Genomic DNA, 24,853 nt, shown 5'->3' with positions numbered 1-24,853 from the left:
CCATCACCACTACCACCATCACCACCATCAACATCATCACTACCACCATCACCACTGATAACATCACCACCATCAACATCAACACTACCACCATCACCACCACCACCATCAACATCACCATTACCACCATCACCACCATCAACATCACCACTACCACCATCACCACTGATAACATCACCACCATCAATATCATCACCATCACCACTGAAACTATCAACATCAACACCATCAACATCACGACCATCAACATCAACAACATCATCACCATCACCACTACCACCATCACCACCATCAACATCACCACTACCACCATCACCATGACCACTGATACCATCACCATCAACACCATCAACATCACTACCATCACCACTACCACCACCATCACCACCACCATCACCACTACCACTATCACCACGACCACCATCACCATCACCACTACCACCATCACTACTGACACCATCAACATCAGCACCATCAATATCACGACCATCACCACCATCACCACCATCACCATAACCATCAACATTACCATCACCACCATCACCATCAACATCACCACCATCACCACCATCACCACCATCAAGATGACCACCATCAACATCACCATCAACATCATCACCGCCATCAACATCACCATTATCACCATCACCACCATCACCACATCAACATCACCATCATCACCATCACCACCATCATCACCACCATCACCACCATCAATATCACCATCACCATCAACATCACCATCACCACCACCAACATCACCATCATCAACATCACCATCACCACCATCACCACCACCACCATCACCACCATCACCACCATCAACATCACCACCATTACCATCAACATCACCATCAACATCACCACCATCAACATCACCACTACCACCATCACCACGATCTCCACGATCACCACCATCACCACCACCATCACCACCATCAACACCATCACCACCATCAACATCACCACCATCACCACCACCATCACCACCATCACCACTACCGCCATCACCACCATCACCACCATCAACATCACCACCATCACCACCACCATCACCACCATCAACATCACCATTACCATTGCCACTATCAACATCACCACCATCACCACCACCATCAACACCATCACCACTACCACCATCACCACCATCAACATCACCACTACCACCATCACCACTGATAACATCACCACCATCAACATCAACACTACCACCATCACCACCACCACCATCAACATCACCATTACCACCATCACCACCATCAACATCACCACTACCACCATCACCACTGATAACATCACCACCATCAATATCATCACCATCACCACTGAAACCATCAACATCAACACCATCAACATCACGACCATCAACATCAACAACATCATCACCATCACCACTACCACCATCACCACCATCAACATCACCACTACCACCATCACCATGACCACTGATACCATCACCATCAACACCATCAACATCACTACCATCACCACTACCACCACCATCACCACCACCATCACCACTACCACTATCACCACGACCACCATCACCATCACCACTACCACCATCACTACTGACACCATCAACATCAGCACCATCAATATCACGACCATCACCACCATCACCACCATCACCATAACCATCAACATTACCATCACCACCATCACCATCAACATCACCACCATCACCACCATCACCACCATCAAGATGACCATCATCAACATCACCATCAACATCATCACCGCCATCAACATCACCATTATCACCATCACCACCATCACCACATCAACATCACCATCATCACCATCACCACCATCATCACCACCATCACCACCATCAATATCACCATCACTATCAACATCACCATCACCACCACCAACATCACCATCATCAACATCACCATCACCACCATCACCACCACCACCATCACCACCATCACCACCATCAACATCACCACCATTACCATCAACATCACCATCAACATCACCACCATCAACATCACCACTACCACCATCACCACGATCTCCACGATCACCACCATCACCACCACCATCACCACCATCAACACCATCACCACCATCAACATCAACGTCATCACTACTACCATCACCACCATCACCACTACCGCCATCACCACCATCACCACCATCAACATCACCACCATCACCATCACCACCATCAACATCACCATTTCCATTGCCACTATCAACATCACCACCATCACCACCACCATCAACACCATCACCACTACCACCATCACCACCATCAACATCACCACTACCACCATCACCACTGATAACATCACCACCATCAACATCAACACTACCACCATCACCACCACCACCATCAACATCACCATTACCACCATCACCACCATCAACATCACCACTACCACCATCACCACTGATAACATCACCACCATCAATATCATCACCATCACCACTGAAACCATCAACATCAACACCATCAACATCACGACCATCAACATCAACAACATCATCACCATCACCACTACCACCATCACCACCATCAACATCACCACTACCACCATCACCATGACCACTGATACCATCACCATCAACACCATCAACATCACTACCATCACCACTACCACCACCATCACCACCACCATCACCACTACCACTATCACCACGACCACCATCACCATCACCACTACCACCATCACTACTGACACCATCAACATCAGCACCATCAATATCACGACCATCACCACCATCACCACCATCACCATAACCATCAACATTACCATCACCACCATCACCATCAACATCACCACCATCACCACCATCACCACCATCAAGATGACCATCATCAACATCACCATCAACATCATCACCGCCATCAACATCACCATTATCACCATCACCACCATCACCACATCAACATCACCATCATCACCATCACCACCATCATCACCACCATCACCACCATCAATATCACCATCAACATCACCACCACCAACATCACCATCATCAACATCACCATCACCACCATCACCACCACCACCATCACCACCATCACCACCATCAACATCACCACCATTACCATCAACATCACCATCAACATCACCACCATCAACATCACCACTACCACCATCACCACGATCTCCACGATCACCACCATCACCACCATCAACACCATCACCACCATCAACATCAACGTCATCACTACTACCACCACCACCATCACCATCAACATCACCACCATCAACACCATCACCACCATCAACATCAACGTCATCACTACTACCACCATCACCATCAACATCACCACCATCAACACTACCACCACCACCATCACCACCATCAACATCACCATTATCACCACCATCAACATCACCATCACCATTACCACCATCAACATCACCACCATCACCACCACCATCACCACCATCACCACTACCGCCATCACCACCATCACCACCATCACCATCACCACCATCAACATCACCACTACCACCATCACCACTGATAACAACACCACCATCAATATCACCACCACCACTACCACCATCAACATCACCACCACCACCATCACCACCATCACCACCATCACCACCACCACCATCACCACCATCACCACCATCACCACCACCACCATCACCACCACCACCACCACCATCACCACCATCACTACCATCACCACCACCACCACCATCACCACCATCACCACCACCACCACCACCATCACCATCACCACCACCATCACCACCATCACCACCACCATCACCATCACCACCATCACCACCACCATCACCATCACCACCAACACCACCATCACCACCACCACCACCATCACCACCATCACCACCACCACCACCATCACCACCACCACCATCACTACCCTTGTATTCCTTCTGCAGCGCAGTGATTCTGGATGCAAACAGCAGCAGTGAAGATGCCATTGGTGGTGGCAGCGATGGTGGTGATGGTGGTGATGATGATGGTGATGATGGTGGTGATGGTGGTGATGGTGGTGATGATGATGGTGATGGTGGTGATGGTCGCCATGGCTACGGCGCCAACGGTCGCCGCGGCAACCGCAGGACCGTTGCCCTCGGTCGCCATGGCGACGGCGCCAGCGGTCGACATGGCAACCGCAGCACCATCGCCCTCGGTCGCCATGGCAACCGCAGCACCATCGCCCTCGGTCGCCATGGCGACGGCGCCAGCGGTCGACATGGCAACCGCAGCACCATCGCCCTCGGTCGCCATGGCAACCGCAGCACCATCGCCCTCGGTCGCCATGGCGACGGCGCCAGCGGTCGACATGGCAACCGCAGCACCATCGCCCTTGGTCGCCATGGCAACCGCAGCACCATCGCCCTCGGTCGCCATGGCGACGGTGCCAGCGGTCGACATGGCAACCGCAGCACCATCGCCCTTGGTCGACATGGCAACCGCAGCACCATCGCCCTCGGTCGCCATGGCGACGCCCCGGACACCGACTCGGACTTCGACCTCGAGGAAGTTGATGAGCTGGAGCGCGCGGTCGTCATGGCAACCGACGAGGTGATGGCCGTGTCACTTAGGGGGGGGGGGTCAGAATAACCGTGTCACTTAGGGGGGTCAGAATAACCGTGTCACTTAGGGGGGTCAGAATAACCGTGTCACTTAGGGGGATCAGAATAACCGTGTCACTTAGGGGGGGTCAGAATAACCGTGTCACTTAGGGGGGTCAGAATAACCGTGTCACTTAGGGGGGGTCAGAATAACCGTGTCACTTAGGGGGGTCAGAATAACCGTGTCACTTAGGGGGGGTCAGAATAACCGTGTCACTTAGGGGGGGTCAGAATAACCGTGTCACTTAGGGGGGGTCAGAATAACCGTGTCACTTAGGGGGGGTCAGAATAACCGTGTCACTTAGGGTGGGGTCAGAATAACCGTGTCACTTAGAGGGGGTCAGAATAACCGTGTCACTTAGGGGGGTCAGAATGACCGTGTCACTTAGGGGGGTGGGTCAGAATAACCGTGTCACTTAGGGGGGTCAGAATAACCGTGTCACTTAGGGGGGGTCAGAATAACCGTGTCACTTAGGGGGGGGTCAGAATAACCGTGTCACTTAGGGGGGTCAGAATGACCGTGTCACTTAGGGGGGTCAGAATAACCGTGTCACTTAGGGGGGTCAGAATAACCGTGTCACTTAGGGGGGTCAGTATGACCGTGTCACTTAGGGGGGTCAGAATAACCGTGTCACTTAGGGGGGTCAGTATGACCGTGTCACTTAGGGGGGTCAGAATAACCGTGTCACTTAGGGGGGTCAGAATAACCGTGTCACTTAGGGGGGGTCAGAATAACCGTGTCACTTAGGGGAGTCAGAATAACCGTGTCACTTAGGGGGGTCAGAATAACCGTGTCACTTAGGGGGTGTCAGAATAACCGTGTCACTTAGGGGGGTCAGAATAACCGTGTCACTTAGGGGGGTCAGAATAACCGTGTCACTTAGGGGGTCAGAATAACCGTGTCACTTAGGGGGGTCAGAATAACCGTGTCACTTAGGGGGGTCAGAATAACCGTGTCACTTAGGGGGTGTCAGAATAACCGTGTCACTTGGGGGGGTCAGCATAACCGTGTCACTTAGGGGGGGGGTCAGAATAACCGTGTCACTTAGGGGGGTTCAGAATAACCATGTCACTTAGGGGGGGTCAGAATAACCGTGTCACTTAGGGGGGGTCAGAATAACCGTGTCACTTAGGGGGGGTCAGAATAACCGTGTCACTTAGGGGTGTCAGAATAACCGTGTCACTTAGGGGGGGTCAGAATAACCGTGTAACTTAGGGGGGGTCAGAATAACCGTGTCACTTAGGAGGGGTGTCAGAATAACCGTGTCACTTAGGGGGGGTCAGAATAACCGTGTCACTTAGGGGGTGTCAGAATAACCGTGTCACTTAGGGGTGTCAGAATAACCGTGTCACTTAGGGGGGTCAGAATAACCGTGTCACTTAGGGGGGCTCAGAATAACCGTGTCACTTAGGGGGGTCAGAATAACTGTGTCACTTAGGGGGGTCAGAATAACCGTGTCACTTAGGGGGGTCAGAATAACCGTGTCACTTAGGGGGATCAGAATAACCGTGTCACTTAGGGGGGGTCAGAATAACCGTGTCACTTAGGGGGGTCAGAATAACCGTGTCACTTAGGGGGGGTCAGAATAACCGTGTCACTTAGGGGGGTCAGAATAACCGTGTCACTTAGGGGGGGTCAGAATAACCGTGTCACTTAGGGGGGGTCAGAATAACCGTGTCACTTAGGGGGGGTCAGAATAACCGTGTCACTTAGGGGGGGTCAGAATAACCGTGTCACTTAGGGTGGGGTCAGAATAACCGTGTCACTTAGAGGGGGTCAGAATAACCGTGTCACTTAGGGGGGTCAGAATGACCGTGTCACTTAGGGGGGTGGGTCAGAATAACCGTGTCACTTAGGGGGGTCAGAATAACCGTGTCACTTAGGGGGGGTCAGAATAACCGTGTCACTTAGGGGGGGGTCAGAATAACCGTGTCACTTAGGGGGGTCAGAATGACCGTGTCACTTAGGGGGGTCAGAATAACCGTGTCACTTAGGGGGGTCAGAATAACCGTGTCACTTAGGGGGGTCAGTATGACCGTGTCACTTAGGGGGGTCAGAATAACCGTGTCACTTAGGGGGGTCAGTATGACCGTGTCACTTAGGGGGGTCAGAATAACCGTGTCACTTAGGGGGGTCAGAATAACCGTGTCACTTAGGGGGGGTCAGAATAACCGTGTCACTTAGGGGAGTCAGAATAACCGTGTCACTTAGGGGGGTCAGAATAACCGTGTCACTTAGGGGGTGTCAGAATAACCGTGTCACTTAGGGGGGTCAGAATAACCGTGTCACTTAGGGGGGTCAGAATAACCGTGTCACTTAGGGGGTCAGAATAACCGTGTCACTTAGGGGGGTCAGAATAACCGTGTCACTTAGGGGGGTCAGAATAACCGTGTCACTTAGGGGGTGTCAGAATAACCGTGTCACTTGGGGGGGTCAGCATAACCGTGTCACTTAGGGGGGGGGTCAGAATAACCGTGTCACTTAGGGGGGTTCAGAATAACCATGTCACTTAGGGGGGGTCAGAATAACCGTGTCACTTAGGGGGGGTCAGAATAACCGTGTCACTTAGGGGGGGTCAGAATAACCGTGTCACTTAGGGGTGTCAGAATAACCGTGTCACTTAGGGGGGGTCAGAATAACCGTGTAACTTAGGGGGGGTCAGAATAACCGTGTCACTTAGGAGGGGGGTCAGAATAACCGTGTCACTTAGGGGGGGTCAGAATAACCGTGTCACTTAGGGGGGGGTCAGAATAACCGTGTCACTTAGGGGTGTCAGAATAACCGTGTCACTTAGGGGGGTCAGAATAACCGTGTCACTTAGGGGGGCTCAGAATAACCGTGTCACTTAGGGGGGTCAGAATAACTGTGTCACTTAGGGGGGTCAGAATAACCGTGTCACTTAGGGGGGTCAGAATAACCGTGTCACTTAGGGGGGTCAGAATAACCGTGTCACTTAGGGGGGTCAGAATAACCGTGTCACTTAGGGGGGTCAGAATAACCGTGTCATTAGTGGGGTCAGAATAACCGTGTTACTTAGGGGGGTCAGAATAACCGTGTCACTTAGGGGGGTCAGAATAACCGTGTCACTTAGGGGGGTCAGAATAACCGTGTCACTTAGGGGGGTGGGTCAGAATAACCATGTCACTTAGGGGGGTCAGAATAACCGTGTCACTTAGGGGGGTCAGAATAACCGTGTCACTTAGGGGGGTCAGAATAACCGTGTCACTTAGGGGGGTCAGAATAACCGTGTCACTTAGGGGGGGTCAGAATGACCGTGTCACTTAGGGGGGTCAGAATAACCGTGTCACTTAGGGGGGGTCAGAATAACCGTGTCACTTAGGGGGGTCAGAATAACCGTGTCACTTAGGGGGGGGGTCAGAATAACCGTGTCACTTAGGGGGGGTCAGAATAACCGTGTCACTTAGGGGGGGTCAGAATAACCGTGTCACTTAGGGGGGTCAGAATAACCGTGTCACTTAGGGGGGGTCAGAATAACCGTGTCACTTAGGGGGGTCAGAATAACCGTGTCACTTAGGGGGGTCAGAATAACCGTGTCTTTTAGGGGGGTCAGAATAACCGTGTCACTTAGGGGGGGTCAGAATAACCGTGTCACTTAGGGGGGGTCAGAATAACCGTGTCACTAAGGGGGGGGGGGTCAGAATAACCGTGTCACATAGGGGGGTCAGAATAACCGTGTCACTTAGGGGGGTCAGAATAACCGTGTCACTTAGGGGGGTCAGAATAACTGTGTCACTTAGGGGGGGTCAGAATAACCGTGTCACTCAGGGGGGGTCAGAATAACCGTGTCATTTAGGGGGGTCAGAATAACCGTGTCACTTAGGGGGGTCAGAATAACCGTGTCACTTAGGGGGGTCAGAATAACCGTGTCACTTAGGGGGGTCAGAATAACCGTGTCACTTAGGGGGGTCAGAATAACCGTGTCACTTAGGGGGGGTCAGAATAACCGTGTCACTTAGGGGGGTCAGAATAACCGTGTCACTTAGGGGGGTCAGAATGACCGTGTCACTTAGGGGGGGTCAGAATGACCGTGTCACTTAGGGGGGGTCAGAATGACCGTGTCACTTAGGGGGGGTCAGAATAACCGCGTCACTTAGGGGGGGTCAGAATGACCGTGTCACTTAGGGGGGGTCAGAATAACCGTGTCACTTAGGGGGGGTCAGAATAACCGTGTTATTTAGGGGGGTCAGAATAACCGTGTCACTTAGGGGGGTCAGAATAACCGTGTCACTTAGGGGGGTCAGAATGACCGTGTCACTTAGGGGGGGGGGGTCAGAATAACCGTGTCACTTAGGGGGGGTCAGAATGACCGTGTCACTTAGGGGTCAGAATAACCGTGTCACTTAGGGGGGTCAGAATAACCGTGTCACTTAGGCGGGGGCGTCAGAATAACCGTGTCACTTAGGGGGGTCAGAATAACCGTGTCACTTAGGGGGTCAGAATAACCGTGTCACTTAGGGGGGTCAGAATAACCGTGTCACTTAGGGGGGTCAGAATAACCGTGTCACTAAGGGGGGGGGGTCAGAATAACCGTGTCACTTAGGGGGGTCAGAATAACCGTGTCACTAAGGGGGGGGGTCAGAATAACCGTGTCACTTAGGGGGGTCAGAATAACCGTGTCACTTAGGGGGGTCAGAATAACCGTGTCACTTAGGGGGGGTCAGAATAACCGTGTCACTTAGGGGGGTCAGAATAACCGTGTCACTTAGGGGGGGTCAGAATAACCATGTCACTTAGGGGGGGTCAGAATAACCGTGTCACTTAGGGGGGGTCAGAATAACCGTGTCACTTAGGGGGGTCAGAATAACCGTGTCACTTAGGGGGGTCAGAATAACCGTGTCACTTAGGGGGGTCAGAATAACCGTGTCACTTAGGGGGGGGGTCAGAATAACCGTGTCACTTAGGGGGGTCAGAATAACCGTGTCACTTAGGGGGGGTCAGAATAACCGTGTCACTTAGGGGGGGTCAGAATAACCGTGTCACTTAGGGGGGTCAGAATAACCGTGTCACTTAGGGGGGGTCAGAATAACCGTGTCACTTAGGGGGGTCAGAATAACCGTGTCACTTAGGGGGGGTCAGAATAACCGTGTCACTTAGGGGGGTCAGAATAACCGTGTCTTTTAGGGGGGTCAGAATAACCGTGTCACTTAGGGGGGGTCAGAATAACCGTGTCACTAAGGGGGGGGGTCAGAATAACCGTGTCACTTAGGGGGGGTCAGAATAACCGTGTCACTTAGGGGGGTCAGAATAACCGTGTCACTTAGGGGGGTCAGAATAACCGTGTCACTTAGGGGGGGTCAGAATAACCGTGTCACTTAGGGGGGTCAGAATAACCGTGTCACTTAGGGGGGTCAGAATAACCATGTCACTTAGGGGGGGTCAGAATAACCGTGTCACTTAGGGGGGGTCAGAATAACCGTGTCACTTAGGGGGGTCAGAATAACCGTGTCACTTAGGGGGGTCAGAATAACCGTGTCACTTAGGGGGGTCAGAATAACCGTGTCACTTAGGGGGGGTCAGAATAACCGTGTCACTTAGGGGGGTCAGAATAACCGTGTCATTTAGGGGGTGGGTCAGAATAACCGTGTCACTTAGGGGGGTCAGAATAACCGTGTCACTTAGGGGGGTCAGAATAACCGTGTCACATAGGGGGGTCAGAATAACCGTGTCACTTAGGGGGGTCAGAATAACCGTGTCACTTAGGGGGGTCAGAATAACTGTGTCACTTAGGGGGGGTCAGAATAACCGTGTCACTCAGGGGGGGTCAGAATAACCGTGTCATTTAGGGGGGTCAGAATAACCGTGTCACTTAGGGGGGTCAGAATAACCGTGTCACTTAGGGGGGTCAGAATAACCGTGTCACTTAGGGGGGGTCAGAATAACCGTGTCACTTAGGGGGGTCAGAATAACCGTGTCACTTAGGGGGGGTCAGAATAACCGTGTCACTTAGGGGGGTCAGAATAACCGTGTCACTTAGGGGGGTCAGAATGACCGTGTCACTTAGGGGGGGTCAGAATGACCGTGTCACTTAGGGGGGGTCAGAATGACCGTGTCACTTAGGGGGGTCAGAATAACCGCGTCACTTAGGGGGGGTCAGAATGACCGTGTCACTTAGGGGGGGTCAGAATAACCGTGTCACTTAGGGGGGGTCAGAATAACCGTGTTATTTAGGGGGGTCAGAATAACCGTGTCACTTAGGGGGGTCAGAATAACCGTGTCACTTAGGGGGGTCAGAATAACCGTGTCACTTAGGGGGGTCAGAATGACCGTGTCACTTAGGGGGGGGGGTCAGAATAACCGTGTCACTTAGGGGGGGTCAGAATGACCGTGTCACTTAGGGGTCAGAATAACCGTGTCACTTAGGGGGGTCAGAATAACCGTGTCACTTAGGCGGGGGCGTCAGAATAACCGTGTCACTTAGGGGGGTCAGAATAACCGTGTCACTTAGGGGGTCAGAATAACCGTGTCACTTAGGGGGGTCAGAATAACCGTGTCACTTAGGGGGGTCAGAATAACCGTGTCACTTAGGGGGGGTCAGAATAACCGTGTCACTTAGGGGGGTCAGAATAACCGTGTCTCTTAGGGGGGTCAGAATAACCGTGTCACTTAGGGGGGTCAGAATAACCGTGTCACTTAGGGGGGTCAGAATAACCGTGTCACTTAGGGGGGTCAGAATAACCATGTCACTTAGGGGGGTCAGAATAACCGTGTCGCTTGGGGGGGTCAGAATAACCGTGTCACTTAGGGGGGTCAGAATAACCGTGTCACTTAGGGGGGTCAGAATAACCGTGTCACTTAGGGGGGTCAGAATAACCGTGTCACTTAGGGGGGTCAGAATAACCGTGTCACTTGGGGGGGTCAGAATAACCGTGTCACTTAGGGGGGTCAGAATAACCGTGTCACTTAGGGGGGTCAGAATAACCGTGTCACTTAGGGGGGTCAGAATAACCGTGTCACTTAGGGGGGTCAGAATAACCGTGTCACTTAGGGGGGTCAGAATAACCGTGTCACTTAGGGGGGTGGGTCAGAATAACCGTGTCACTTAGGGGGTGGTCAGAATAACCGTGTCACTTAGGGGGGTCAGAATGACCGTGTCTCTTAGGGGGGGTCAGAATAACCGTGTCACTTAGGGGGGTCAGAATAACCGTGTTACTTAGGGGGGTCAGAATAACCATGTCACTTAGGGGGGTCAGAATAACCGTGTCACTTAGGGGGGTCAGAATGACGTGTCACTTAGGGGGGGTCAGAATAACCGTGTCACTTAGGGGGGTCAGAATAACCGTGTCACTTAGGGGGGTCAGAATAACCGTGTCACTTAGGGGGGTCAGAATAACCGTGTCACTTAGGGGGGGTCAGAATAACCGTGTCACTTAGGGGGGTCAGAATAACCGTGTCACTTAGGGGGGTCAGAATGACCGTGTCACTTATGGGGGGTCAGAATAACCGTGTCACTTAGGGGGGTCAGAATGACCGTGTCACTTAGGGGGGGTCAGAATAACCGTGTCACTTAGGGGGGTGGGTCAGAATAACCGTGTCACTTAGGGGGGTCAGAATAACCGTGTCACTTAGGGGGGTCAGAATAACCGTGTCACTTAGGGGGGGTCAGAATAACCGTGTCACTTAGGGGGGTCAGAATAACCGTGTCACTTAGGCGGGGGCGTCAGAATAACCGTGTCACTTAGGGGAGGTCAGAATAACCGTGTCACTTAGGGGGGTCAGAATAACCGTGTCACTTAGGGGGGGTCAGAATAACCATGTCACTTAGGGGGGGTCAGAATAACCGTGTCACTTAGGGGGGTCATAATAACCGTGTCACTTAGGGGGGTCAGAATAACCGTGTCACTTAGGGGGGGTCAGAATAACCGTGTCACTTAGGGGGGTCAGAATAACCGTGTCACTTAGGGGGGGTCAGAATAACCGTGTCACTTAGGGGGGGTCAGAATGACCGTGTCACTTAGGGGAGGTCAGAATAACCGTGTCACTTAGGGGGGTCAGAATAACCGTGTCACTTAGGGGGGGTCAGAATAACCGTGTGACTTAGGGGGGGTCAGAATAACCGTGTCACTTAGGGGGTTTCAGAATAACCGTGTCACTTAGGGGGGGTCAGAATAACCATGTCACTTAGGGGGTTTCAGAATAACCGTGTCACTTAGGGGGGGGTCAGAATAACTGTGTCACTTAGGGGGGGTCAGAATAACCGTGTCACTTAGGGGGGTCAGAATAACCGTGTCACTTAGGGGGGGTCAGAATAACCGTGTCACTTAGGGGGGTCAGAATAACCGTGTCACTTAGGGAGGGTCAGAATAACCGTGTCACTTAGGGCTGTCAGAATAACTGTGTCACTTAGGGGGGTCAGAATAACCGTGTCACTTAGGGGGGTCAGAATAACCGTGTCACTTAGGGGGGGTCAGAATAACCGTGTCACTTAGGGGGGTCAGAATAACCGTGTCACTTAGGGGGGTCAGAATAACCGTGTCACTTAGGGGGGTCAGAATAACCGTGTCACTTAGGGGGGTCAGAATAACCGTGTCACTTAGGGGGGGTCAGAATAACCGTGTCACTTAGGGGGGGTCAGAATAACCGTGTCACTTAGGGGGGTCAGAATAACCGTGTCACTTAGGGAGGGTCAGAATAACCGTGTCACTTAGGGGTGTCAGAATGACCGTGTCACTTAGGGGGGTCAGAATAACCGTGTCACTTAGGGGGGTCAGAATAACCGTGTCACTTAGGGGTGTCAGAATAACCGTGTCACTTAGGGGTGTCAGAATAACCGTGTTACTTAGGGGGGTCATCATGGCCGTGTTTTGTGTCGCCACGTGGTGTTTGAGTCTCAGACTCAACCTGCAGACGTCACAAGGGACAGTCAGGTGACCCCCTAACTCCGCCCCATCCCCTGACTCCACCCCTTCCCCTGACTCCACGCCCACCCTGACCCCACCCCTTCCCATGCTCCTCCCCCACCTACACCCCTGACTCCACCCCCTGTCTGACTCCACCCCATCCTGACTCCACCCTTTCCCCTGACTCCACCCCCTTCCCTGGCTCCTCCCCCATCTCCACCCCTTAATCCACCCCCATCCTGACTCCACCCCCACCATGACTCCACCCCCACCCTGACTCCACCCCCTCTCTGACAACACCCCCACCCTAACTCCACTCCACCCATAGCTCCACCCCCACGCCGACTCCACCCCCACCCATTGCCTCACCCCCACCCTAACTCAACTCCACCCATAGCTCCACCCCTACACTGACTGCACCCCCTCCCCTGGCTCCTCCCCCTCCCTTACTCCATGGCTCCACCCCCACGCTGACTCCACCCCCACCCTCACTCCACCCCCACCCCGACTCCACCCCCACCCTGACTCCACCCCCACCCTGACTCCACCCCCACCCTGACTCCACCCCCACCCTGTCTCCAGCCCCATCCTGACTCCACCCCCACCCTAACTCCACCCCCACCCTGACTCCACCCCCACCCTAACTCCACCCCCACCCTAACTCCACCCCCACCCTGACTCCAGCCCCATCCTGACTCCACCCCCATCCTGACTCCAGACCCACCCTGACTCCACCCCCACCCTGACTCCACCCCCACCCTGAATCCACCCCCACCCCGACTCCACCCCCACCCTAACTCCACCCCTACCCCGACTCCACCCCCACCCTAACTCCACCCCCGCCCCGACTCCACCCCCACCCTGACTCCAGCCCCATCCTGACTCCACACCCACCCTGACTCCACCCCCACCCTGACTCCACCCCCACCCTGACTCCACCCTCACCCTGACTCCAGCCCCATCCTGACTCCACCCCCCCCCCATGGCTCCACCCCTTCCTGACCGTTGCTATGAATATTGATGGTTCTCTATGGATCTCTATGGCTCTATGTCGATCCCTATGGGTCTCTATGGGTTTCTGTGGTCTCTGTGGGTCTCTATGGGTCTCTGTGGGTCTCTGTGGGTCCCTGTGGGTCCCTGTGGGTCTCTATGGGTCTCTATGGTCTCTGTGGCCTCTAGGATCTCTGTCGGTCTCTATGGGTCTCTGTGAGTCTCTGTCGATCTTCTATAGGTTTCTGTGGGTCTCTGTGGGTCTCTATGGGTCTCTGTGGGTCTCTGTCGATCTCTATGGGTTTCTGTGGGTCTCTATGGGTCTCTGTGGGTCCCTGTGGGTCTCTATGGGTCTCTGTGGGTCTCTGTGGGTCTCTATGGGTCTCTGTGGGTCTCTGTGGGTCTCTGTCGGTCTCTATGGGTCTCTGTGGGTCTCTGTGGGTCTCTATGGGTCTCTGTGGGTCTCTGTGGGTCTCTGTCGGTCTCTATGGGTCTCTGTGGTCCCTGTGGGTCTCTATAGGTCTCTGTGGGTCCCTGTGGGTCTCTATGGGTCTCTATGGGTCTCTGTGGGTCCCTGTGGGTCTCTATGGGTCTCTGTGGGTCTCTGTGGGTCTCTGTCGGTCTCAATGGGTCTCTGTGGGTCTCCGTGGGTCTCTATGGGTCTCTATGGGTCTCTATGGGTCTCTGTGGGTCTCTGTGGGTCTCTATAGGTCTATGTGGGTCTCTGTGGGTCTCTATGGGTATCTCTGGGTCTCTGTGAGTGTCTGTGGGTCTCTGTGGGTCTCTATGAGTGTCTGTGGGTCTCTGTGGGTCTCTATAGGTCTCTGTGGGTCTCTGTGGGTCTCTGTGGGTCTCTATGGGTCTCTATGGGTCTCTGTGGGTCTCTGTGGGTCTCTAAGGGTCTCTATGGTTCTCTGTCGATCTCTATGGGTCTCTGTGGGTCTCTGTGGGTCTCTATGGGTCTCTATGGGTCTCTGTGGGTCTCTGTGGGTCTCTGTGGGTCTCTAAGGGTCTCTATGGTTCTCTGTCGATCTCTATGGGTCTCTGTGGGTCTCTGTGGGTCTCTGTGGGTCTCTTTAGGTCTCTATGGGTCTCTATGGGTCTCTGTGGGTCTCTATAGGTCTCTAAGGGTCTCTATGGGATTTCTGTCGGTCTCTGTGGGTCTCTGTGGGTCTCTGTCAGTCTCTGTGTGTCTCTATGTGTCTCTGTGCGTCTCTATGTGTCTCTGAGTGTCTCTATGTGTCTCTGTGTGTCTCTATGTGTCTCTATGTGTATCTCTGTGTCTCTGTGTGTCTCTATGTATCTCTATGTGTCTCTATATCTCTGTGTGTCTCTGTGTGTCTATCTGTGTCTCTCTGTGTCTCTGTGGTGTCTCTGCGTGTCTCTGTGTGTCACTCTATGTCTCTGTGTGTCTCTGTGTGTCTCTCTGTGTCTCTGCGTGTCTCTGCGTGTCTCTGTGGTGTCTCTGCGTGTCTCTATGTGTCTCTGTGTGTCTCTATGTGTCTCTATATCTCTGTGTGTCTCTCTGTGTCTCTGTGGTGTCTCTGTGGTGTCTCTCTCGGTGATCCACCAACCCCCGCTGCCGCGTGTCGATGAGCAGCGGATCGACGATCGCCCGGCTCATCTGGTGGACAGCACCACGTGGGGTGGCAGCAGCAGCACCACGTGGGGTGGCGGCCCCACCAGCACCACGTGGGGTGGCAGCAGCAGCACCACGTGGGGTGGCGACCCCACCACCACCACGTGGGGTGGCAGCAGCAGCACCACGTGGGGTGGCGGCCCCACCACCACCACGTGGGGTGGCAGCAGCAGCAGCACCACGTGGGGTGGCGGCCTCACCACCACCACGTGGGGGGGCGGCCCCACCACCACCACGTGGGGTGGCAGCAGCAGCAGCACCACGTGGGGTGGCAGCAGCAGCAGCAGCCAGGGCAGTCTGAGAGGATTCATCGCTTCGGACTCCTCGGACGAAGACGACGATTGGAGTAACGACAGCGATGGTGGTGACGGTGATGATGATGGTGATGATGACGGTGATGGTGATGATGACGGTGATGATGATGATGACGGTGATGATGATGATGACGGTGATGATGATGATGACGGTGATGATGGTGGTGGTGGTGGCGGTGTAAGGCGGTGGAAGTGTGTACCACCTCGGCAGTCGCTCGTCAGTCGGCTGGTGAGGAGAGGTGAGGAAAGGTGGTGGTGGGGGGGGGGGAGATACTCACCACGTGTTGCTCACCCTCACCCTCACCACGTGTTGCTCACCCTCACCACGTGTTGCTCACCCTCACCCTCACCACGTGTTGCTCACCCTCACCACGTGTTGCTCACCCTCACCACGTGTTGCTCACCCTCACCACGTGTTGCTCACCCTCACCACGTGTTGCTCACCCTCACCCTCACCACGTGTTGCTCACCCTCACCACGTGTTGCTCACCCTCACCACGTGTTGCTCACCCTCACCACGTGTTGCTCACCCTCACCACGTGTTGCTCACCCTCACCCTCACCACGTGTTGCTCCCCCTCACCCTCACCACGTGTTGCTCACCCTCACCCTCACCACGTGTTGCTCACCCTCACCACGTGTTGCTCACCCTCACCCTCACCACGTGTTGCTCACCCTCACCCTCACCACGTGTGGCTCACCCTCACCCTCACCACGTGTGGCTCACCCTCACCCTCACCACGTGTTGCTCACCCTCACCCTCACCACGTGTTGCTCACCCTCACCACGTGTGGCTCACCCTCACCCTCACCACGTGTTGCTCACCCTCACCACGTGTTGCTCACCCTCACCCTCACCACGTGTTGCTCACCCTCACCACGTGTTGCTCACCCTCACCCTCACCACGTGTTGCTCACCCTCACCACGTGTTGCTCACCCTCACCCTCACCACGTGTTGCTCACCCTGACCCTCACCCTCACCACGTGTTGCTCACCCTCACCCTCACCACGTGTTGCTCACCCTCACCCTCACCACGTGTTGCTCACCCTCACCACGTGTGGCTCACCCTCACCCTCACCACGTGTTGCTCACCCTCACCCTGACCCTCACCACGTGTTGCTCACCCTGACCCTCACCCTCACCACGTGTTGCTCACCCTCACCCTCACCACGTGTGGCTCACCCTCACCCTCACCACGTGTTGCTCACCCTCACCACGTGTTGCTCACCCTCACCCTGACCCTCACCACGTGTTGCTCACCCTCACCCTGACCCTCACCACGTGTCGCTCACCCTCACCCTGACCCTCACCACGTGTTGCTCACCCTGACCCTCACCCTCACCACGTGTTGCTCACCCTCACCACGTGTTGCTCACCCTGACCCTCACCCTCACCACGTGTTGCTCACCCTCACCACGTGTTGCTCACCCTGACCCTCACCCTCACCACGTGTTGCTCACCCTCACCACGTGTTGCTCACCCTGACCCTCACCACGTGTGGCTCACCCTCACCCTCACCACGTGTTGCTCACCCTCACCCTGACCCTCACCACGTGTTGCTCACCCTGACCCTCACCCTCACCACGTGTTGCTCACCCTCACCCTCACCACGTGTGGCTCACCCTCACCCTCACCACGTGTTGCTCACCCTCACCACGTGTTGCTCACCCTCACCCTGACCCTCACCACGTGTTGCTCACCCTCACCCTGACCCTCACCACGTGTCGCTCACCCTCACCCTCACCCTCACCACGTGTTGCTCACCCTCACCACGTGTTGCTCACCCTGACCCTCACCCTCACCACGTGTTGCTCACCCTCACCACGTGTTGCTCACCCTGACCCTCACCCTCACCACGTGTTGCTCACCCTCACCACGTGTTGCTCACCCTGACCCTCACCACGTGTTGCTCTCCCTCACCACGTGTTGCTCACCCTGACCCTGACCCTCACCACGTGTTGTTCACCCTGACCCTCACCACGTGTTGCTCACCCTGACCCTCACCCTCACCACGTGTTGTTCACCCTGACCCTGACCCTCACCACGTGTTGCTCACCCTCACCCTGACCCTCACCACGTGTTGTTCACCCTGACCCTCACCACGTGTTGTTCACCCTGACCCTCACCACGTGTTGCTCACCCTGACCCTGACCCTCACCACGTGTTGCTCACCCTCACCACGTGTTGCTCACCCTGACCCTCACCACGTGTTGCTCACCCTCACCACGTGTTGCTCACCCTGACCCTCACCACGTGTCGCTCACCCTCACCCTGACCCTCACCACGTGTTGCTCACCCTGACCCTCACCACGTGTTGCTCACCCTGACCCTCACCACGTGTTGCTCACCCTGACCCTCACCACGTGTCGCTCACCAGCCCCGGTGAGGAGCCCCAGGGAGCATTTCTCAGGAGTCGTGGCAGCCCTCACCCACAGCTACTACGACCCAAACTACCTGGCACACCTTTACAGTACTCACCACTCACCACTCACTACTCACCACTCACTACTCACCTTTACAGTACTCACCACTCACTACTCACCACTCACCACTCACTCACCACTTACTACTCACCTTTACAGTACTCACCACTCACTACTCACCACTTACTACTCACCACTCACTACTCACCACTTACTACTCACCTTTACAGTACTCTCACCTTTACAGTACTCACCACTCACTACTCACCACTCACCTTTACAGTACTCTCACCACTCACTCACCACTCACCACTCACTACTCACCTTTACAGTACTCACCACTCACTACTCACCACTTACTACTCACCTTTACAGTACTCACCACTCACCACTCACCACTCACTCACCACTTACTACTCACCTTTACAGTACTCACCACTCACCACTTACCACTCACCACTTACTACTCACCACTCACCTTTACAGTACTCACCACTCACCACTCACCACTTACTACTCACCACTTACTACTCACCACTCACTACTTACTACTCACCTTTACAGTACTCTCACCACTCACCACTCACCCTTCACCTTTACAGTACTCACCACTCACCACTTACTACTCACCACTCACCTTTACAGTACTCTCACCACTCACTACTCACCACTTACTACTCACCACTTACTACTCACCACTTACTACTCACCTTTACAGTACTCACCACTCACTACTCACCACTCACTACTCACCACTTACTACTCACCTTTACAGTACTCTCACCACTCACTCACCACTCACCACTTACTACTCACCTTTACAGTACTCTCACCACTCACTCACCACTCACCACTTACTACTCACCACTTACTACTCACCACTTACTACTCACCTTTACAGTACTCTCACCACTCACCACTCACCACTTACTACTCACCACTCACCTTTACAGTACTCTCACCACTCACCACTCACCACTTACTACTCACCACTCACCTTTACAGTACTCACCACTCACTACTCACCACTTACTACTCACCACTTACTACTCACCTTTACAGTACTCTCACCACTCACTACTCACCACTTACTACTCACCACTTACTACTCACCTTTACAGTACTCTCACCACTCACCACTTACTACTCACCACTTACTACTCACCTTTACAGTACTCACCACTCACTACTCACCACTTACTACTCACCACTTACTACTCACCTTTACAGTACTCTCACCACTCACTCACCACTCACCACTTACTACTCACCACTCACACACCTTTACAGTACTCTCACCACTCACCACTCACCACTTACTACTCACCACTCACCTTTACAGTACTCTCACCACTCACCACTCACCACTTACTACTCACCACTCACACACCTTTACAGTACTCTCACCTTTACAGTACTCTCACCACTCACCACTTACTACTCACCACTCACCTTTACAGTACTCTCACCACTCACCACTCACCACTTACTACTCACCACTCACACACCTTTACAGTACTCTCACCTTTACAGTACTCTCACCACTCACCACTTACCACTCACCACTCACACAACTTTACAGTACTCTCACCACTCACTACTCACCACTTACCACTCACTCACCACTTACTACTCACCACTCACCACTTACTACTCACCTTTACAGTACTCACCACTTACTACTCACCACTCACTCACCACTCACTACTCACTCACCACTCACTACTCACCACTCACCACTCACCCTTCACCTTTACAGTACTCACCACTCACTACTCACCACTCACCACTCACCACTTACTACTCACTCACCACTCACCACTCACTCACCACTCACTACTCACCACTTACTACTCACCACTTACTACTCACCTTTACAGTACTCTCACCACTCACCACTTACTACTCACCACTCACCACTCACACACCTTTACAGTACTCTCACCTTTACAGTACTCTCACCACTCACCACTCACCACTTACTACTCACCACTCACCACTCACACACCTTTACAGTACTCTCACCACTCACTACTCACCACTTACTCACCTTTACAGTACTCTCACCACTCACCACTTACTACTCACCACTCACCACTCACCTTTACAGTACTCTCACCACTCACTCACCTTTACAGTACTCACCACTCACCACTTACTACTCACTCACCACTCACTCACCACTTACTACTCACCACTCACCTTTACAGTACTCACCACTCACTACTCACCACTCACTACTCACCACTTACTCACCTTTACAGTACTCTCACCACTCACTCACCACTCACTCACCACTCACTCACCACTCACTACTCACCACTCACCTTTACAGTACTCACCACTTACTACTCACCTTTACAGTACTCACCACTCACCACTTACTACTCACTCACCACTCACTCACCACTTACTACTCACCACTCACCTTTACAGTACTCACCACTCACTACTCACCACTCACTACTCACCACTTACTCACCTTTACAGTACTCTCACCACTCACTCACCACTCACTCACCACTCACTACTCACCACTCACCTTTACAGTACTCACCACTTACTACTCACCTTTACAGTACTCACCACTTACTACTCACCACTTACTCACCTTTACAGTACTCACCACTCACTCACCTTTACAGTACTCACCACTCACTCACCACTTACTACTCACCTTTACAGTACTCTCACCACTTACTCACCACTTACTCACCTTTACAGTACTCACCACTCACTCACCACTCACTACTCACCACTTACTACTCACCACTCACCACTCACCTTTATAGTACTCTCAACACTCACTCACCTTTACAGTACTCACCACTCACCACTCACTCACCACTTACCACTCACCACTCACTCACCACTCACTCACCTTTACAGTACTCACTCACCACTCACCTTTACAGTACTCACCACTCACCACTCACTCACCACTTACCACTCACCACTCACCACTCACTCACCACTCACCTTTACAGTACTCACCACTCACCACTCACTCACCACTTACTCACCTTTACAGTACTCACCACTCACCTTTACAGTACTCCCCACTTACTACTCACCACTCACTCACCACTCACCTTTACAGTACTCACCACTCACCACTTACTACTCACCACTCACTCACCTTTACAGTACTCACCACTCACCACTTACTACTCACCACTCACCTTTACAGTACTCACCACTCACCACTCACCTTTACAGTACTCACCACTTACTACTCACCTTTACAGTACTCACCACTCACTCACCACTCACCTTTACAGTACTCACCACTCACCTTTACAGTACTCACCACTTACTACTCACCTTTACAGTACTCACCACTCACTACTCACTACTTACTACTCACCACTCACTCACCTTTACAGTACTCACCACTCACCACTTACTACTCACCACTCACCACTTACTCACCACTCACTCACCTTTACAGTACTCACCACTCACTCACCACTCACCTTTACAGTACTCACCACTCACCTTTACAGTACTCACCACTCACTCACCACTCACTCACCACTCACTCACCACTCACCACTCACTCACCACTCACTCACCACTTACTACTCACCACTCACTCACCACTCACCTTTACAGTACTCATCACTCACCACTCACTACTCACTCACCGCTCACTCACTCACCTTTACAGTACTCACCACTCACTCACTACTCACCACTTACCACTTACTACTCAACACTCACCACTCACTCACCACTCACTCACCTTTACAGTACTCACCACTTACTACTCACCACTTACCACTCACCACTCACCACTCAACTTTACAGTACTCACCACTCACTACTCACCTTTACAGTACTCACCACTCACTCACCACTCACTCACCACTCACCACTCACTCACCACTCACCACTCAATCACCACTCACCACTTACTACTCACCACTCACTCACCACTTACTACTCACTCACCACTCACCACTCACTCACCACTCACTACCCACCACTCACTACTCACCACTCACTCACCACTCACTACCCACCACTCACTACTCACCACTCACTCACCACTCAACTTTACAGTACTCACCACTCACTACTCAACACTCACCACTTACTACTCACCACTTACTCACCACTCACCACTCACTCACCACTCACCACTCACTCACCACTCAACTTTACAGTACTCACCACTCACTCACCACTCACTCACTCACCTTTACAGTACTCACCACTTACTACTCACCACTCACTCACCACTCACCACTCACTCACCACTCACTCACCACTCACCACTCACTCACCACTCACTCACTCACCACTCACTCACCACACTGCGTGTCTCTGCGTGTCTCTGTGTGTCTCTGTGTGTGTCTTTGTGTGTCTCTGCGTGTGTAGCAGTGTCTCTGTGTGTCTCTGTGTGTGTCTCCGTGTGACTGTGTGTGTCTCTGTGTGTGTCTCTGCGTGTCTCTGTGCGTGTCTCTGTGTGTGTCTCTGTGTGTCTCCGCGTGTGCAGCAGTGTCTCTGCGTGTCTCTGCCTGTCTCTGTGTGTCTCTGCGTGTGTAGCAGTGTCTCTGTGTGTCTCTGTGTGTGTCTCCGTGTCTCTGTGTGTGTCTCTGTGTGTCTCCGCGTGTGCAGCAGTGTCTCTGCGTGTCTCTGCCTGTCTCTGTGTGTCTCTGCGTGTGTAGCAGTGTCTCTGTGTGTCTCTGTGTGTGTCTCCGTGTGTCTGTGTGTGTCTCTGTGTGTCTCTGTGTGTGTCTCTGCGTGTCTCTGTGCGTGTCTCTGTGTGTGTCTCTGTGTGTCTCCGCGTGTGCAGCAGTGTCTCTGCGTGTCTCTGCCTGTCTCTGTGTGTCTCTGCGTGTGTAGCAGTGTCTCTGTGTGTCTCTGTGTGTGTCTCCGTGTGTCTGTGTGTGTCTCTGTGTGTCTCTGTGTGTGTCTCTGCGTGTCTCTGTGCGTGTCTCTGTGTGTGTCTCTGTGTGTCTCCGCGTGTGCAGCAGTGTCTCTGCGTGTCTCTGCCTGTCTCTGTGTGTCTCTGCGTGTGTAGCAGTGTCTCTGTGTGTCTCTGTGTGTGTCTCCGTGTGTCTGTGTGTGTCTCTGTGTGTCTCTGTGTGTGTCTCTGCGTGTCTCTGTGTGTGTCTCTGCGTGTCTCTGTGTGTGTCTCTGTGTGTCTCCGCGTGTGTAGCAGTGTCTCTGTGTGTCACTGTGTGTGTCTCTGTGTGTCTCTGCGTGTGTAGTGTCTCTGTGTGTCTCTGTGTGTCTCTGCGTGTGTAGCAGTGTCTCTGTGTGTCTCTGCGTGTCTCTGTGTGTGTCTCTGTGTGTCTCTGCGTGTGTAGCAGTGTCTCTGTGTGTCTCCGTGTGTCTCTGTGTGTGTGTCTCCGTGTGTCTCTGCGTGTGTAGCAGTGTCTCTGTGTGTCTCTGTGTGTCTCTGTGTGTGTCTCCGTGTCTCTGTGTGTGTCTCTGCATGGCTCTGTGTGTCTCTGTGTGTCTCTGCGTGTGTCTCCGTGTGTCTCTGCGTGTGTAGCAGTGTCTCTGTGCGTCTCTGTGTGTCTCCGTGTGTCTCTGCGTGTGTAGCAGTGTCTCTGTGTGTGTCTCTGTGTGTGTCTCCGTGTGTCTCTGTGTGTGTAGCAGTGTCTCTGTGTGTCTCTGTGTGTGTCTCCGTGTGTCTGTGTGGGTCTCTGTGTGTCTCTGTGTGTGTCTCTGCGTGTCTCTGTGCGTGTCTCTGTGTGTGTGTCTCTGTGTGTCTCCGCGTGTGCAGCAGTGTCTCTGCGTGTCTCTGCCTGTCTCTGTGTGTCTCTGCGTGTGTAGCAGTGTCTCTGTGTGTCTCTGTGTGTGTCTCCGTGTGTCTGTGTGTGTCTCTGTGTGTCTCTGTGTGTGTCTCTGCGTGTCTCTGTGTGTGTCTCTGCGTGTCTCTGTGTGTGTCTCTGTGTGTCTCCGCGTGTGTAGCAGTGCCTCTGTGTGTCTCTGTGTGTGTCTCTGTGTGTGTCTCCGTGTGTAGCCGTGTCTCTGTGTGTCTCTGTGTGTCTCTGCGTGTGTAGCAGTGTCTCTGTGTGTCTCTGCGTGTCT

The 24,853-nt window shown here is 53.3% G+C and overlaps 1 protein-coding gene across 1 annotated transcript in view; it reads left to right on the top strand.

The window, feature by feature from the left end:
- The window catches only part of LOC142907276 (uncharacterized), a 36,558-nt gene that overhangs the window by 360 nt on the left and 11,345 nt on the right, over positions 1-24,853 (top strand). The window contains exons 2-4 of the mRNA XM_076056583.1: positions 3,882-4,530; positions 16,030-16,621; positions 18,760-18,852. Of these exons, the coding sequence (XP_075912698.1) occupies positions 3,882-4,530; positions 16,030-16,621; positions 18,760-18,852 (1,334 nt within the window). The remainder of the gene's footprint in view (positions 1-3,881; positions 4,531-16,029; positions 16,622-18,759; positions 18,853-24,853) is intronic.

Source organism: Petromyzon marinus, chromosome 76 (assembly GCF_048934315.1).
Source record: "Petromyzon marinus isolate PM22_M1 ecotype Great Lakes invasive population chromosome 76, UKy_Petmar_22M1.pri1.0, whole genome shotgun sequence".
In the NCBI taxonomy this organism is placed as follows: Eukaryota; Metazoa; Chordata; class Hyperoartia; order Petromyzontiformes; family Petromyzontidae; genus Petromyzon; species Petromyzon marinus.
This window is presented reverse-complemented; position numbering and strand designations above follow the sequence as displayed.